The 17,740-nt window shown below is 54.9% G+C and overlaps 1 protein-coding gene across 5 annotated transcripts; it reads left to right on the forward strand.

Annotated features, from left to right (window-relative positions):
• Window positions 1–164: 164 nt before the first annotated feature.
• PLD3 (phospholipase D family member 3) lies at window positions 165–17,309 on the forward strand. Of its 5 annotated transcripts, XM_012774580.3 has the most exons (14): window positions 192–315; window positions 4,415–4,527; window positions 8,977–9,009; window positions 9,881–9,972; window positions 10,079–10,153; window positions 10,242–10,384; window positions 10,823–11,006; window positions 13,114–13,234; window positions 13,310–13,437; window positions 14,562–14,762; window positions 15,456–15,595; window positions 15,995–16,160; window positions 16,621–16,720; window positions 16,815–17,309. In XM_012774580.3, exons 4-14 carry the CDS (start codon window positions 9,925–9,927, stop codon window positions 17,000–17,002), a joined length of 1,494 nt encoding a protein of 497 aa, XP_012630034.1. In that variant the 5' UTR covers window positions 192–315; window positions 4,415–4,527; window positions 8,977–9,009; window positions 9,881–9,924; the 3' UTR covers window positions 17,003–17,309. The 5 variants fall into 5 exon arrangements, with proteins under 5 accessions (XP_012630037.1, XP_012630034.1, XP_012630035.1 ...); XM_012774581.2 differs by lacking the exon at window positions 4,415–4,527 and having other exon boundaries at window positions 201–315; XM_075993092.1 differs by lacking the exons at window positions 192–315; window positions 4,415–4,527 and adding an exon at window positions 7,255–7,272.
• Window positions 17,310–17,740: the final 431 nt, after the last annotated feature.

Consider the following 17,740-nt stretch of genomic DNA (forward strand, 5'->3'; position numbering starts at 1 on the left):
CCAGCAGCCCGCCCCGGAAGCGCCGCCCTCCCCGCCGGAAGCCTGGCTGACCCGCCCGCGGCCGCTCTAGCCCGCCGGGCCGCCACCAGCGAGAGTGGCGCGGCGACCGTCACGTGACCGCCCCCAGTCTCCCAAGCGCCTCCCTGCTCCTGGCGCTGGCGAGGAGCGCAGCCAATGAGAAAGGTTCCTGCCTGGCCCCCGGCGGCCGGCAGTCCAGCGGGAGTGCGCCTGCGCGCGGATGGGGGCGGTCAGGCGGGGTTCCAGCCTGGACGGTGTGCGCGAGGCTGGCCCCAGAGTGGGAGACGAGCACTGCAGGTACTGTGTGGTCCGAGGGCGCAGCGCCTCGGCTGCCTCCTTGTGTTGTCCTCCTGTCTGTAATGCATCCCTCTCCTTATGTCGTCTTCCGTCCCTTTATGTCGCCATCCCTCCCCTTATGTTGCATCCCCCTCCTCTTCTGTAGCCATCGCTCTCCTTATGTCGCTGTCAACCTCCTTAACTCGCCTCCGTTCGCCTTAAGTCCTCATTGCCATTAGATGTCGCAGTCGCCCCCCCTTTAAGTCATCGTCTCCTTCTCATGTCGCCTGCACGCCTCTTTTGTTGCCATTTCTTCATGAAATCCTCATTTCTCTTAAATCGTCGTCATACCCCCATGTCACCTTCGCGCAGCTACCGTTACCATCTCTCTCAGGCGACGCTCATGTCATTATCCCTTATGTCTTCGTGCCTCCCCTGTCACCTTTGCTCCTCAGACAGTCACCATCCATGCCTCAGTCTTCCAGTTTTCCCCATAAGGAGCCACCCAGTTTTACAGTTGTTTTTCTCCCCTCCACGTCTCTGTCATTTCCCCATGTCACATGCCACATCTCACCTGCTCGTACCATGCGGGCCCTAGAGCCCGTTGCGCAGGGTGTGCCAGTTCCACCCAGCTCCACCACTAAACCTCTGGGTAACCTTGATCACCTTGCCACGCCTTCCCAATCCCAGCTTCCTCATCTGCACATGCACACGGGGACACCTGCGTCAGGGGTGAATGTGAAGATTCTGTGAGTTTATTCTTGTGACATGCTCGGCTCATCGTGGCATTTTTGGCTAAAACCATTAACGCTGTCACCCTCACCCTCATCCAATCACCTCTTCACTCACAGTCGCACCTCTCCTCTCCCCAGCTACCCTGATCATTCTGGTGATGTTGTCACACTCCTCGCTGTGACCAATCCCTCTGCCACAGCAACCACACCACCCCACGACCTCCATTGTTGCCTCTGCCACGTCACCGCCACCGAGGGGGTGGCCTATCAGCCGTCATGAACCTTGCTTCTGTAAATATTCAATCCCTATCTCTTGACCTTGTTGGATTGAGTGATTTCCCACCCCTAAAAATGAGAGCATTTAGCTAGTGCCGTGGGCGTCATGGAGGGCTTGCGGGGGGAGGCCATAAGCAGCTTAGCCCCAGACCTCCCTGGACTTTTAGAATCGGAGCTATAGAGAGAGGAGGCAGGTCCCTCCGCACTTCATTGAAACCCCAGCAGTCCTGAATCTCCAGGCAGAGAGGTAAGTGTCCTCTTCACTCAGCTTGTCCTAGTGAGGCAGTGTAGCTCAGTGGTTAGTGACGTGAGCCTGCGGGCTGGAACAATCTTGGTTCTAGCTCTTAGTACTTAAACAGCTGCACGACCTTGGGCAGCCGCCTTAACCTCCCTATGCCTCAGTTACTGCATCTGCAATATGGAGCGAAAACACAAGTTACTCATTCAGAACGTCCTTCTTAAGCACGTCCTGCGTGCCCAACACTGTGCTGGGCATTGGAACACATCAGTGAACAAAACAGACAAAAATACCCTGCCTTATGGAGTTTATAGTCTAGAGGGAGTAAGAGACAATGAGCAAACAGGTAAGTAGATTGTTTGATGTTAGAAGGGGGATGGAGAATGTGAGGTCAAGGTTGTAGCTTTAAATGGGGTGGTCAGGGAAAGTTTCCTGAGAAGGGGGTATTTGAACAAAGACTTAAAGGAGAGGAGAGAGTGGCATGGCTATCTGCGGGGAGAACAGCAAATGCAAAGGCCCTGGGGTAGGAATGTGCTTGGAATATTTAAGGAATAGCAAGCAAGTCAGCGAGGGAGGGAGACGAGGTCAGAGAGGTGATGGGGGCAGATTGTGATAGGAACTCTTGTGCCATGGAGAAGACTGGCTTTTCCTCTGAGGGAGGAGGGAGCCACAGAGGATTTGGAGCAGAGGAGGGACACAAGCCAATGAACCATGAAGCCATCACCCTGAGCAGCATCAGCAACTCTAGAACTTCCACCCAGATGGATCGGCAAGAGGCAGCCTTGTCGGAAGGAGAGCCAGAGTCTTCAAACTGCACTCACATATCCTTTATATTTGAAGAAAGATTCAAATATCCATCAGAGCTGGGCACAGTGGCTCACACCTGCCTGTAGTCCCAGCTACTTGGGAGGCCAAAGTAGAAGGATCACTTGAGCCCAGGAGTTTGAGACCAGCCTGGGCAACATAGCAAGACCCCATCTCAAAAACAAAATTTTTTTTGTCAAAGTTTTGGAGGGGGAGGGAGGTGCTGATGGAGTTTTTGAGATGTCAAAGCCACCAGCTTTGGGTTCAGTAGCTGTTGGAGGGGGTGGCCACCTGCAGATCTACAGGTGGTGAACAACAGGAGAGGCACGTGTTGTGGGGCGTCTATCCCTGGAACCCCAAGGCAACTTGGGTTGAAATCGTGGCTCTTACCATTTATTTCCTGGTTGTTTCCCTTTATGCCAAAAACCTAACCTCTCTAGGTCTTTAATTCCCTTATCTCTTAAGTGGGATGTCAAAAAAGTCCGTTGTGAGAATTAAACGTATAAAGTGCTGTGAGCAGTGCCTGGTTCAATGATCAAAACACCCCCTTGCCCCACTCAAGTCCTGCACTGTCACAGGCAGGACAGTCTCACGCCTCCCTCGGGTGGCTGGGTCCCTCACGTGAGGCGATGAAGGGAGATCCTGCCTTATTTTTTCTTTGTTCATGAATTGGTTGAACAGTGCACTGCCCTGGAGCCGGGCTGTGTTCTGGGTTCAAGTTCCCAGCCAACAAACCAGGGCAACCTGAGCAGGTGATTTCCCCAAGCCCTGCCGCCTCACCTGAAAAACAGGGACACTCATGCTCCTTTGCCCCAGACTTGTCATGTTGTTTCTGAACCGGAGCATCAGCCATTCCCAACTGTGATGCCACCCCCCCCGGCCTGCCGTTATTTTTCCCCAAGGTACACGCCACGTTTGTCACTCATTTATTCTCGCTCTCCCCCCCCCCAGTAGAATATTAGCATTGAGAGGGGTTTTTTCCTTCTGTTTTGAGCTGTAGCCCCAGTTTCTAGAACAGGGCTTGTCGGAGAATAGTTACTGAATAAGTATTAGTTGAATGACAGGTGAACGACCTGGCTTACTGAGCACCTGGCACGTACTATTCCTGTGCTCAGTGGTACTGGGGACACAGCAGTGACTGAGACAGCCCAGCCCTGCTCTCCTAGGGCTCCCAGTGCAGTGAGAAACAGACCCATCACCAGGCACTGACAGCACGGGCTATGGGGGGGGGGGCACAGGGGACTGTGGGAGCCTGGAGGGCTTCATGGAGGAGGTGGCACGTGAGCTGATAGGCATGTAGCAGCACGAAGAGGAGGGAAAGGTGTCCTCATCAGGAGAAGCAGTTGTGGGAGGGTTTGGTGTGATTTCAGTTCAAGAAACTGAAAGATATTAAATCTGGCTGGGGTGGAAAGCATGGTGAGAGAGCCACGGTGAGGAGCTGGGACTTCGTCCTGAGAACACTTGGGAGCCACATTCAAATGGAAGGGCACTGGGAGAGTTGAGTGGAGGCTGGGAGCCAAGGGAGGTGACCGGAGTGGGAGAGACCAGGTCGGAGCTGCCGAGGGGAAGGGTAGGCGGGAGAGACCCTCAGGAGGCCAAGTGTGGGGGTCCAGGACAGAGCCCAGGGCTGGGGGAGTCAGGGAGAGGCTGGGATCTCCAGAGCTGGAGTTCAGGAGAGAGGAGACAGAGCTTTGGGTTCAGCAAGGGGAACTAAAGCTATAATGGTGGGGGAAGGTCCATCCGGGCCTGTCGATGTAGGCCCCTATAGAACCTGGTAAGAAATTTGCCCTTTGTCCTGAGGGTAGTAGGGAGCCACAGAAGGATTTTGAGCAGGAGTGGGGCGGCTTAGATTTGTTAGTTCCAATTCAGAAGGCTTCACCACTCAGGATGCTGCTTTGGACCTATTTAATTGTTTTTCAGGCTGAGCCTCTTCTCTCCCTAGGAGAGAGAAGAGAACCTATCTTAATGGGTCCTTTGAAATAAAGGAACTACTGCCTAAAAGAAAAACAAAAACAAGAAACAAAAAAGCCCAGTTTGCAAAACCAGTATTCTGTTCTGTTTTCTGTAGACCTGACCACCACCAGTCGATTGTTCAGTCCAAAGGCGTCTGCACCATCAAGTGAAAACTTAGCAACCTTAAACATGAGAACATTTGTTTTCAACCATGTGGAAGGCCCGTGGGTTTGTAACTGTGTCCTGCGGTAGGGCCTGCCCCGTGCCTCCCACTGGCTTCTGCAGCACCCTCCTTGGCATTCTCCGATGGCATGAATCAGCCTTGACCTTTTCCCCACTCTGTGTGCTTTACTTTTGCTGAGATGCCATGTTCTGCACCCACTCTCTCTGCTGTGGCCTTAGAGAGTTATCATTGTACAGAAAACAAGCGTCACTAGGTCTAGAGAGACATCTAAAGAAAGTCTTTTTTTTCAAAGTGTTCCATTCTACTGTTCTGTCTCTTCTGCTTTCAACAAATATTTATCGAGCAGTTACAACGTGCCGGGCACCGGAGCTAGAGGAATAAATCAGATACACACTTAGCTTTTCAAGGGACACATAAATAGGTTTATTATCTGTGATGACAATGTGTTCAGGATACCGGGGTCCACACGGATCTCACCAACCAGCATGTGTGCGGGTTCCCTGTGCTCTCTGCCTGCTGTGGGTGAGCTTGTTGACTCTTCCCAAAAAATGTGAGGTTGGGATTTATTATTAATCTCCCCATTGTTCAGAGAATGAAAGTGAGGCTCAGAGGAGGGAGCTCTTTTTTTCCTAGTTCACAGAGCTTGGATCTGAACCCAGGACTGTGGGACTCTGAGACCCAGCCCGTTACCCATTCAGAGATCCCCCCAGCTACTTCCCTCCAGATGGGTATAAGATGATACCCATTTCATAGATGAGGCCAGCAGAGCTCAGAGAAGTAAAGCCCCACGCGCTCAAGGCCACTCGGCGAGGAAGTGGCAGAGGCCGTATGTGAAGCCTGAGCCCCCCAGTCCAAATCACTGCTGGTGCAGGAAGGGTCAAGTCTCTCTCTGCCACCCTCACCCGGGGCTGGGGTGTTCAGGGAGCTGTGACCTGACATGTCTCGAAAGCCCAGTGGGTTTTGTTTCCTCTTTTTCTGCGGGCTGCGGTATCACAGGCAGGCGGGGCCACCAGCCAAGGGTTCAAGGGGGATATTCTGTGGTCCGGGAGGCCACGCGCTTCCTGGCGGAGGTCCGCCCCACGCCAGCAGGGAGGCTGGGCATAAGGATTAGCTTGGGTTGGTTGCACAGGGCACCCTCGTGGGTTCTGGGGTCCTGGGAACACACGAGCACTGAGTCTTTTAGGGGAAGGGGCACCCCAGCTAGGAGCTTGAGCCTCGCCATAAGTTAATGTGCATGGAAGTGCTATGTACATTTTAAGAAATTAAGTAGCAAAGGCCTGCAATGAAAAGCAACTCTCTTGCCTTTGGAGCTGTGCCTTGACAATTACTCATGTTTGCTGAGAGCCCCTCGCATGTCAGCGGCTGTGCAGTGCACGGTGTTCGGTTCAGGAGTCATTTGTCTCAAATTTGACCCATTCAAAACCAAATCCTGGTCTTTTCCCCAAACTCACTCCTCTCTGTCTTCCCCAAATGAACTACTGGCTCTTCCATGCTTGCAGTTGCTCAGGCTGAGACCCTTGGAGTCATCCTTCACTACTTGCTTCTTCCAGAACCCCCATCCAATGTGGAAATCCCACCCGCTCCACCTTCCAAATGCATCCAGAGCCAGCCCATTCTTCACCCCGTGTCTGCCGCCCACGCCCTGGTGGCTGCCTGCGTGCTGGTCCCATGCCCCTGCCTGGATGCTCCCAGTAGCCTCTTCCCTGGGCTCCCTGCCCCAGCCTGTTAACCAAACAGCCCTGGGTTCGTTTCCTAGGGCCCCTGTAACAGATTTCCTTAAACTTGCCTTAAAACAACAGAAATTTATTGTCTCATACTTTGGGAGGCCAGACGTCCAAATTCAAGGTGTTGGCAGGACCACGCTCCCTCCAGAGGCTTTAGGGGTGATTTCATTCCTAGCCGCCCCCTCTTCTAGTGGCTGCAGGCATTCCTGGGCTTGTGGCCACCTCGTTCCCATCTCTGCCACTCTGGTCCAGGGGGCCTTCTGTGTGTCCTCTGTCTCTTATAAGGACCTTTGTCATTGGATTTCGGGCCCACCCAGGTGATCCAGGGTGATCTCATCTCAAGATCTAAATTTAATTACTCCGAGAAGATTCTTTTGCCAAGTAAGGTCACATGCACAAGTTCCAGGGCTTGTGCCCACATCAGACATATCTTTTTTGAGGCCACCATTCAACCTGCTATAAAACCCAAGGCAAATTGCGTCATTCTTCCTCTGCTGGGAACCCAAGGGTGACGCTGTCCTACTCACCACCGTCCAGGCAGCCCTGCAGGATCTGGTCCTGCCGCCTCTGTGACATATCTCCCCCCCCCAGCCCACTCCACTGCAGACACACTGGCCTCCTGGCCCTTCCCCATCCATACCAGGCTCACTGCTGCCTCAGGGCCTTTGCACTGGCTGTTTCCCCCTTCTCCCCCCCGAAGTCCAGGTAGTTTCCTCCCTCCCTTCATTGAAGTTTTTCTCAGGTACCCCCTTCTCAGTGAGGCCTTCTCTCACCTCCTTATTTAAAATTGCAAACCATCCCATTTCTCTGATCCTCTATAGCACTTATTACCTCTTAACATATAATTTGCTTATAATCTTATTCATTATCCATCTTCCCTTGTGTCTGTTTTGTTCACAGCTGTATCCCCAGTGCCTAAAACAATACCTGGTGCACAGTAGGTACTAAATAAATAGTGTAAATTTAATGAACAACCTTATGAAAAGTAGATGTTGTTAACATGCCCATTTCACAGATGGGGAAACAGAGGCACAGTGGTGCTGTCACTTCTCCAAGGTCAGTCTCGTAAGTTCTGAAGCACAGATTCAAACTCAGGTATCTGGCTCTAGCACCTACTATATTAACTGTCTCATCAATCTAATCCAATCCAAACCGCCTCTCCATGCTAGTTTTCCTTTGAAAAGCCTTAGGTGTATTGCTTTGTTAAAAATATGTCAAAAGTTAAAGTGAGTGGGATGGGGGTGAGAGATGAGAAATTAGTTAATGGGTATAATGTACATTATTCGGGTCATGGTTACATTATTACATTAAAAGCCCAGACCACACACACAGTCTCTCTCTCTTTCTCTCTCTCTCTCTCTATATATATATATATACACACATAAAACTGTACTTGTACTCCTTAAATTTATACAAATAAAAAAATTAAACCCATCATTAAAGACCTGGAATCACTGCACAATTTCAAAGCCAGTCACTAACAATATGAATGAAGTCCACCTAGCTTCTTCCTAATTTTTGGCTTATTGGTGGCCATTCCAGTTTTCCAGCCCTGAGGCTGTCTCGGTACTATCACCTCAGATCTCCACACGCCACCTCTCCCTCAGGTTTGTTTTTAGTCATCTTGGCTTCCCTAATGTTACCTTGCCTGCTAGTTCAACCCCATATTCTTCAATAAAACACTTCTCACCAAGGCCTTCACAGAACACTGAAAGGCAAAACCCATTTCCTGCCCTCCTGCTTCCCTTCCCCACCCACAACCCTGTGGTCAACCACCTCCAAGACTGGTGGTATCTGCTTCTCCTGGTGACCTCTGCAGTTTCAAATAACCTTGACCTATTGCTGTTCCCTGCGGGATCCATTTTAACCCATCCCCATTTGTCTCCCAGCAAGGAGAGGAGGGGCTCTAGCTTGCCCTGCCCTCTCCAATCTGGGATTGGACCTTGGTGGGGAGGAGTTTCCAAGTTATCCCATGAGATCTGGACTGGAGCATGGAGTTAGGGGAGAACCTAGCCCCCCTTGGGAATGTTCTTTTTATTTATTTTTTTTAATCACAGGAATACATGTCCCTGATTTTTTAAAAACTGACAAAACTGGCCATGCCTGTGTTTGCTTTATAATTATTTCTTAATCTGCATGGAGATGCTTTCTATACTTCTTTGTAAGTAGCTGATATTTCACAATTTTTTTAAAAAAAAAGGAAATAGGTTTACCATAAAATGCAATCCTGATCCACCCCACAAATCCCACTCCCTTGAAGGCGACCGCATCTAACCTGTTGCTTCTCCCATTAATATTCTTTTTCTGCAGTTATCTGTTGACTTCCTGCCCTGTGTGTTTGGGGGGTTTCAGGGGAGAGGGTGTTCTGTCCCTTGCATTGAGAAAGATGCCGCCCTCTCGCAATGAAGAGAGGAGGGAGGAGGAGAGGAGGGGTCTCGAATTTATTTCTCCAGCCGTGACTTTAAATCTTGCTTGGGAGATATGAGATGGGTGCGATCCAGAAGCCTGGATCAAAAACAAATTTATTTAAATCCCTATCAAAATATCAGTTGGCTTTTTTAAGAACAAAATCAAATACTGAAATCCAAACAGACTCCAGCAGAAAATCCACCATCTCCCCTGCCCTTTTCTTCCATCCCATACCATGAGCTTTGTCTTCTGCTGAATTTATCGCCCCAACTCTTATTCCTATTATTCAACCTTACTCTCTCCATGTTATTTTATTATAAGCATTTTATTAATCGTATTTATGTATTTATTTTTGACTAGGTAATGCATGCCCCATGGTACAAAAATTCACAGGTTTGTAGACAAGAAAAGACGTGGGGTCCCTTCTTCTCTTTACCTGTGGCCTGCCTGCCTCACACAGGGACTCTCGGGTGGAGTGTGGCCAATCCCATCCCCCAGCCGTGCTCCCCCCACCCCGGCCAGGTTGGCGGGACCGTATCTGGGCGCCCCGGCCCCCCTTTTCGCTGCGGTGAGCCCAGGCTGACGCGCGCACTGCGCAGACTCCCCGCTGCAGTGGGCGGAGTCCCCTCAGGCCCCGCCCCCTCCCTCCTCCAGCCCCTGTTCAGCCTGTCGGGGCAGAAGCTGGGGCCCCGCAGAGGTAGCAGCAGCCGCCTGCCGAGTAAGGCCGAGGCCCCTGAGGGGTAGGGGGGAGGATGGCGGGGGAGATGGGCTGAGGGGTGGCGGGGAGGGGAGGCCCCGGTGGTCCTGGGCAGAGCTGTCTGGCGTGGTGGGTACCTGAGGGTGAGGGCAGAGGAGCCACCTGGAAAATGCCCCGTGAGTAGCCCCAGGACTGAGACGAGGTGCAAAGGATTGGGGCTGCGCTGACCCCATCCAGGGCTGTCTTTTGGGGAATATCCTAGATTAGAGCCGGGGCAGGGATAGAGAAGGGTGCTAAATGGAAACAGCGTGGGTGCGAAGGGGGGCAGGGTGGACACTGCAGAGCGATGCGAGGAAAGCACAGGCGTCGGACCTCAAGGGATTTCGAAATCCCTGCTGACCAACGATCATCTTCCTCCTTTTGGGCTCGTGGGCGCGATGCCAGTGGCCCCCGTGATCATGAGCAAGGAGACCCAGTGGATCCCATAGCCCCAAGACTAATCTGCCTTCTGTGATGTCCCTCAAAAGCCTAGAACACCCCACACAGTGCCTGCTTTTGTTCCACCAGTTTGGAGACCCTGACACACCCACCTTCCCGCCTGGGCTCTTCCTATGCCCCAGCTGCCAGGCAAGATGAAGCCTAAACTGATGTACCAGGAGGTAGGTGGATGGGAAGCTGAGTGGGGAGGGGCTGGGTGAAGCGGAGGGCCAGGGCCCAGCCGAGCCACCCTATCACCCCCCCACCATCCCCATCCCCGTCCCCCAGCTGAAGGTGCCTGCTGAGGAGCCCTCCAACGAGCTGCCTATGAATGAGATTGAGGCGTGGAAGGCTGCAGAGAAGGTAGGAGCCCTCCGCCACCCTTGATCAGTCTCAGGGACAGGCTGGACTGTCCCTGTTGGGCTGGCTGACCACCTCTTCCTCCCCACAGAAAGCCCGCTGGGTCCTGCTGGTCCTCATCCTGGCGGTCGTGGGCTTCGGTGCCCTGATGACTCAGCTGTTTCTATGGGAATACGGTGACTTACATCTCTTTGGGCCCAACCAGCGCCCAGCCCCCTGCTATGACCCCTGCGAGTAAGTGTGGGGGAGGGGCAGGTGTGTGGGGGAGGGGCTCTGCCAGGCCAGGGACACTTAGACACACTGATCAGGGCCTGCGCTTAGCCGCACCCAGTGCTTGTGATGAGTGAGGAGGCTGCAGACTCCCAAGTGCATGCCCACCCCCCTCCCCCTGACATACACTGTTGCCATGGCAGCCACAGCGTCATCTTCTATCCAGGTCTGCGAACAGACAGATGCACGCAGCATCTTCCATCCACGTCTGCTGGTAGACACACACAGACATGCAGATATGCAACCCATCTCCACATCTCTAGACAGACAAATGCACGGAGTATAGACACACACACAGTCTTCCCTCCACGCACCTGTGGGCAGACAGGTGAGCACTCACCTCCTGGCCAGTGATCTCCAGCACCCGGTGGCTGATACGGTGCTCCCCCCACCCCACCGCAGGGCAGTGCTGGTGGAGAGCATTCCCGAGGGCCTGCACTTCCCCAATGACTCCACGGGCAACCCCTCCACCAGCCAGGCCTGGCTGGGGCTGCTCGCCGGCGCCCGGAGCAGCCTGGACATCGCCTCCTTCTACTGGAGCCTCACCAACAATGACACCCGCACGCAGGAGCCCTCTGCCCAGCAGGTACCTGGCAGCTTTGGCCCCAACCGACAGCCGGGAGAGGGATGGGGGCAGTGGGGGGATGAAGGGGTTTCCCCTGCAGCCCGGGAGACCAGTGGGCATGTCTCATACAGCGGATTGGACACAGGTGTTTGGAAGCTGCTGTCTTCACATGGCCCTCTGGACTGGGGGCATTTGTCATGGTCATCTGGAGGCCTCTGAATGTCAGGGTGCAGGTTTGGTTACAAGGGATTAGACTGGCAGATGTCGGTCAGCCACAAACGGCCCTGACCCTGCCACACAAAGAAATGCAAGAACAGAGCAAGTAAGAGCCCAGCATCGGGCCAGGCTGCCACCTCCCAGCTGTTCGACTCCCAGCTGTGAAACCTCAGTCGGTTTCTTTTTGGTTTTTTTTTTTTTGAGACAGAGTCTCACTTTGTTGCCCAGGCTAGAGTGAGTGCCGTGGCATCAGCCTAGCTCACAGCAACCTCAAACTCCTGGGCTCAAGTGATCCTACTGCCTCAGCCTCCCAAGTAGCTGGGACTACAGGCATGCGCCACCATGCCCAGCTAGTTTTTTGTATATATATTTTTATTGGTCAATCAATTTCTTTCTATTTTTAGGAGAGACGGGGTCTTGCTCAGGCTGGTTTCGAACTCCTGACCTCGAGCAATCCGCCCACCTCGGCCTCCAGAGTGCTAGGATTACAGGCATGAGCCACGCGCCCCGGCCGCTTCAGTTTCTTTATCTGTAAAATGGGGCCAATATATAGCACCCACTTCTTAGGGCTCTTATGAGGATGAAATAGGCTAATCCATGCAAATTGTAGCACGGTGCCTGGCACAGTCAGCCCTTTGGGAGTGTTTGCCATTACTATATTCTTGTTATGGTCTCAGACAAACTGAAAAAACATAAAAGCTTCACGACTTGAAAAGGAACAGCTTAGGTGACTAACCCCTTCCATTGATAATCATGATCAATGTGTTCATTCTGTTTTCTTCTCCCAGCTGCCTCTTTTTTATGAGAAGTGGACTTAAAACCTATTAAAATGACAGGGCTCCTTGAGTACTGCCTTAAAAATAATAATTATGAAAGTTAAAAACCAAAGCCGGACTCAGTGGCACGCACCTGTAGTCCCAGCTGCTCGGGAGGCTGAGGCAGGAGGATTGCTTGAGCCCAGGAGTTTGAGGCTGCAGAGAGCAATGATCACACCTGTCAATAACCATTGCACTCCAGCCTGGGCAACACAGTGAGAACCTATTCTTTAAAAAATAATAATAGGCAACCAGCCTAAGCAAGAGCGAGACCCCGTCTCTACTAAAAATAGAAAGAAATTAATTGGCCAACTAATATATATAGAAAAAAGTAGCTGGGCATGGTGGCGCATGCTTGTGGTCCCAGCTACTCAGGAGGCTGAGGCAAGAGGATCACCTGAGCCCAGGAATTTGAGGTTGCTATGAGCTAGGCTGATGCCACGGCACTCTAGCTAGGCAACAGAGTAAGACTCTGTCTCAAAAATAATAATAACAATAATAATAATAATAAAGTTAAAAACCATGAACTCCAATCCCTGCTGGCTCCCACTGAAGTACTTCATAACACAGACGTAGGAGGCAGACAGTCTGGGTTCAAATCCCACTGCACTACTGAGTTCTCGAATCCTCAGTTTCCTCATCTGCACCGCGGGGATTATAATTAGACCTGACTCGGAGGGTTGTGAGAATTCAATGAGTTCAGACACGAAGGGGCCTAGAACAGAGCCTGGCACACAGTAGGTACCAGATGATCTCTGACTGTTATTGGCATCACCGTGCCTCACCCCATACCTTCCCGGACCCCAGCCAGAGCCTCGCCCCCAACATCCTGGCAGATTCCTGGAGGCCCCTGCATTGCTGCTCCGAGTGCTGGATCTGGAAGGTCCCAGGAGGGGCAGGGAGGCCTTGGGAGAGCAGCTGATTATTAAAATAGATAAAGAAGGGTTTTGATAGTTTATTTTGTAAAGGCTTTAATCTAGAAAGGCTAATAGAAAGCCTGTTTACTCCTAATCACATCTCAAAATAGCCCCTCTGGGCGTGCCTCCAGGGGTTGGAGCTGGCTGGCCCAGCCCCTCAGCAGCGCCCCCTCCCCGCAGGGCGAGGAGGTCCTCCGGCAGCTCCAGAGCCTGGCGCCGCGAGGCGTGAAGATCCGCATCGCCGTGAACAAGCCCAACGGGCCCCAGCCACAGGCAGACCTGCAGGCCCTGCTGCAGAGCGGTGAGCGGGGGGCCAGCTGGGGGCCGCCCGGGGCTGCCCAGGCCGGCTCCTGACCACTGCCCCTGTTGGTCACAGGTGCCCAGGTCCGCATGGTGGACATGCAGAAGCTGACCCATGGTGTCCTGCACACCAAGTTCTGGGTGGTGGACCAGACCCACTTCTACCTGGGCAGTGCCAACATGGACTGGCGCTCACTGAGCCAGGTCTGTGTGCACCTGTCTACCTTCCCATCCAGGCCAGTCCTTGCCCCACTGGGCACGCAGTCTCCGCCTGCGCCCGTCTTCAGTCCAGAGTCCTCTCTACCTGTTCTCTGCAACGGCTTCCTTCCTGCTCCCTACTGGGCTTCCTGAAACATCCCCCAGTCTGGGCTCCCACTGCCCTGCCCTGCTCCTGGAAGCCTGGGCCTCCCTCCAGTCCCTCATGGCAGCTGCCGGCCCCTCTATGGGCCATTCAGCGTCCACTCATTTGGCCTTCGTTATATATTCCCTGAGCGCCGACTCTAAGCCCAGCCCTGTTCTGGATGATGCTGGGAGCATGGTGGTAACAGAAGGACCTCATGGGGCTCTCAGTCCAGTGCAGAGGCTGGCCTGTGACCAGGCAGTGACAGCCCAGAGGGGACAGGGCCAGGGTCAGGGAGGAATCAGGGCCAAATGGAGGAAACAGAGGGTTTCGGAAGCCCAGAGGAGGCATCTGACCCAACCTGGGGTATCGAGGAAAGTGTCCCAAAGGAGGTGACAGCTAACCTGATGCCCAAAGGATGGGGAGTAACTAACAGGCAGGAAAGAGGGAGCAGCTTAGGCGGTGGGAGGACAGGACATTAACTCATTCATTCCATCAACAATTATTTCCCTAAACTCCTAATCTCTCCAGTTATGCGGGGAGGTGCTGAAGATAAATTGTGACTGAGACATCCCTGGTTCCTGTCCTCCCGGCCCAATGGGGAGACAGGTTTGTTACCAGAGAGAACGATCAGGAAGGCCCAAGAGACTCTGAGAGCCCAGAGGAAGCCCGGCACCATCTGGGCAGTCAAGGGAGGCTTCCTGGGGGAGGAAACAGGCCAACCTACACCTAAGAATGAGCAGGAGCTAGCGTGGTGGAGGGTGGAGACAACAGGTTCAGGAACCTGGAGCTTTGGGATAACTGAATGATTTTCACCAAAACTTAAGTTCATGGCCATTCCAGAACTTTAGCTATCACGGGGGTGGCGGCAGGGGGTGAGGGACCGAGAGGGGTGGTAGACCAAGGGGCAGAGAGGCTGGGCTGGGAGTGTCCGTGGCGTCTCTGGGCCCCAGGCCGCTATCCCAGGCTCGGTGCTGTGCTCCCACAGGTGAAGGAGCTGGGCGTGGTCATGTACAACTGCAGCTGCCTGGCTCGAGACCTGACCAAGATCTTTGAGGCCTACTGGTTCCTGGGCCAGGCAGGCAGCTCCATCCCGTCAACCTGGCCCCGGCCCTATGACACCCGCTACAATCAAGAGACACCCATGGAGATCTGCCTCAATGGAACCCCTGCTCTCGCCTACCTGGCCGTGAGTCCGGGGCAAGTGGGGCCTGCCACGCTCTGTCCCCATGCTGTCACTCCTGGCCTCCATCTGGCCGTGCCTGGTGGTTGGTGGGGAGGGGCGTCCTGACCACTGGCCCTCACCTCTGGTCACTCTGCTTGGTCAGGGACCTGGGCTTTGTCCCAGCCTCTCTAGGCCTCGGTGTCACCTAGAAGATGGGTATCCACATTTCCGACCTCTAGGGCTACGAGGTGAGGTGCCACTGAGTTCACGTACACCGAGCCCTTGGTGTCTGTTTTCAGGAGAGCCACTGCGGCCCTTTCCATTTAAATTAATTAAAATGAAATGTGCTTAACAGCTTAGTTCCACGGCCGCACTAGCCACGCTCCAAGTGCTCAGCACACGTGAGATGGCAGCAAGTGGCCACCGTCTTGGACGTCGCTGGCTCTTGCCTGTGGCAGGTTTTGAGCACTCCCGACAGCGCATTTTAAGCCGTTAGTATATTTTCACTAGTTGGGGTGGGCAACCTGGGTCCCTCTAGGTCCCCTCGAGCGAATCGCCTGGCCAAGTCCCCAGAGTCACTGTGGATGCAGGGAAGTGTGATCTGTGGCTTCGTGGAGGCCGAGGATGCAGTGAGATCCACAGCACGTGGCTCGCGGAGAGCTGTCCGTACGTGGGCTTCACGGCAGAGCACACGTCTTACTGTCCCCTCACCTGCAGAGTGCACCCCCACCCCTGTGTCCAAGCGGCCGCACCCAAGACCTGAAGGCTCTGCTCAACGTGGTGGACAACGCCCGGAGTTTCATCTACATCTCGGTCATGAACTACCTGCCCGCCATGGAGTTCTCCCACCCGCGCAGGTACGCGGGCGCGTGGCCAGGGAGCCGCCGCAGGTGGTGGGGGGACAGGGAGGGAGTGATGGGGCTCAGAAAGCCGGCAAGGGGACGGGTGGGAGGGAAGCCACAGAGAGGCAGAGGGGCCTGGGAGGTGACAGTGAAAGGGAATCTGGGTGCTTGAGACAGGAGAAAGGGACTATGGGGGAGGTGGGGATGGCGGGGGACTGGGTTTGGGTGAACGGTAGCCAGGAACAGGAGGGGGGCATGAGGGGGATTTAAGGAGGCAGGAGCAGGGCCGGAGGCGAGCGATGGCGTGGTCCTCCCAGAAGCCAAAGCAGCCCCCGGGCTCGGTTCCCCAAACCTGAGGCCAAAGCCCGTGGATAAAGGGGCCCTCCCTACCCTGCACCCACCCGCTGCCCCCAGGTTCTGGCCGGCCATTGATGAGGGGCTGCGACGGGCCATCTACGAGCGGGGCGTCAAGGTGCGCCTGCTCATCAGCTGCTGGGTACACTCGGAGCCATCCATGCGTGCCTTCCTGCTCTCCCTGGCTTCCCTGCGGGACAACCGCACCCGCTCCGACGTCCAGGTGGTGAGCACCCAGCCCAGGCCACCCCTCCGTCCCTGCTTGGGGCAGCACTGGGGACACAGCCTGCCTGGGGCTCATGTGTCATCCGACAAGGATGACCCAGGCAAGCCGTGTCATGATGGGGAAACCACGGGCCAGGATGGGGGGCCCAGGCAGAGGGGTCGGGTGGATGGGGGTGCCCCTGCCGAGGCCGAGGGGCCGAGGAAGACTTTCCGGGAAAGGGGACATCTGAGATGAGACCGCAGGAGTGAATAGGAGCCCTCCTAGAGGGACAGGGTTGCAGGTGACCAGAGCCTGTGTTTACTGGGTACCCCTCCGCTGGGCCCTGTTTCGACCCCCGAGGATTCTGCGGGCAGCAGCCGAGTCCCCAGTCCCCCAGACCTGGCTCCACCCACTCCCTGGCACCGGGGCTACCGCGACAACCCTGCACCTCATGCTCCTTCTCATGCCCCCTCCCGCTCAGAAACTCTTCGTGGTCCCTGCGGATGAGGCCCAGGCTCGGATCCCCTATGCCCGTGTCAACCACAACAAGTACATGGTGACCGAACGCGCGACCTACATTGGTGAGAGTCCTGGGCTCCGCCGGGGGGCGGGGGGGCTCCAGGTAGCAGGGCCTGGCCGCCCCCTGGAGCCCTCACCGTGCACCCTCCTCTGCAGGAACCTCCAACTGGTCTGGCAACTACTTCACGGAGACGGCGGGCACCGCGCTGCTGGTGACGCAGAACGGGCGCAGTGGCCTGCGCAGCCAGCTGGAGGCCGTTTTCCAGAGGGACTGGGACTCCCCTTACAGCCATGACCTCAACACCTCGGCCAACAGCGTGGGCAACGTCTGCCGCCTGCTCTGAGGCCCGGTCCAGCAGACAGGCCGAGGCCTGCCGGGCCCCGTGGACCCCAACACTCCGGGTCCCGGTCCCTGTCCCCGCGCCCCCGCTTCTGTCTGCCCCTTTGTGGCTCCACAGGCTCTCCCTTGCTCTCCCGCCTCTACCTCTGCCCCCACCGGCCTGACGCTGTGGCCCCGGGCCCAGCAGAGCTGGGGGAGAGATCAGCCCCCGAAGAAGTGGGGGGTGCATGTTGGGCCCGGCCCCCTGGCCCACCCCCCTTTGCAAGGGCAAAGTGGGCCCAAGGTTATAATAAGTAAATAACTTGTCTGTACAGCCTGTGCCTGACTGAGTGGTGTGAGATGGGGAGACAGGGCTAGGGGACAGCTCAGTGTGGAGAGCTCTCAGTGTGCAACCCGTGTGGATTGGTGTGTGCTAAGTCCTCGGCGTGTGACCAACATGGTTTGGCATGTACTGAGCCCTCGGCATGTGACTGGTGTGGGCTGGCGTGTGCTCGGCCCTCGGCGTCCGCGCACCTGGGCTAGCGTGTGCTGAGCATGCAGCGTGAGACTGTGTGGCCTGGCATGGCCTGAACACTCATGTAGCCAGCATGGGGTAGTGTGTGCTGCACACTAAGCATGATCCCAGATAGATGAGCATGGACTGAACCATGGCCCTGTCCCCAGGGTGGACTAGCATGTCTGAACACTGGCGCATACAACAAGCGTGAGTTTGTGCCTGCCAAGTGAATTTACATGGAGCATG

The sequence above is a fragment of the Microcebus murinus genome, chromosome 16, assembly GCF_040939455.1.
Source record: "Microcebus murinus isolate Inina chromosome 16, M.murinus_Inina_mat1.0, whole genome shotgun sequence".
In the NCBI taxonomy this organism is placed as follows: Eukaryota; Metazoa; Chordata; class Mammalia; order Primates; family Cheirogaleidae; genus Microcebus; species Microcebus murinus.

Bases quoted from the DNA above. Each gene is read 5' to 3' on its own strand.
- PLD3 (XM_012774583.2), top strand. From the start codon at position 9,925: ATGCCCCAGCTGCCAGGCAAGATGAAGCCTAAACTGATGTACCAGGAG. The intron at 10,385-10,822 runs GTAAGTGTGGGG...ACCCCACCGCAG, and splicing joins CCCTGCTATGACCCCTGCGA to GGCAGTGCTGGTGGAGAGCA. The intron at 16,161-16,620 runs GTGAGCACCCAG...CCTCCCGCTCAG, and splicing joins CCCGCTCCGACGTCCAGGTG to AAACTCTTCGTGGTCCCTGC.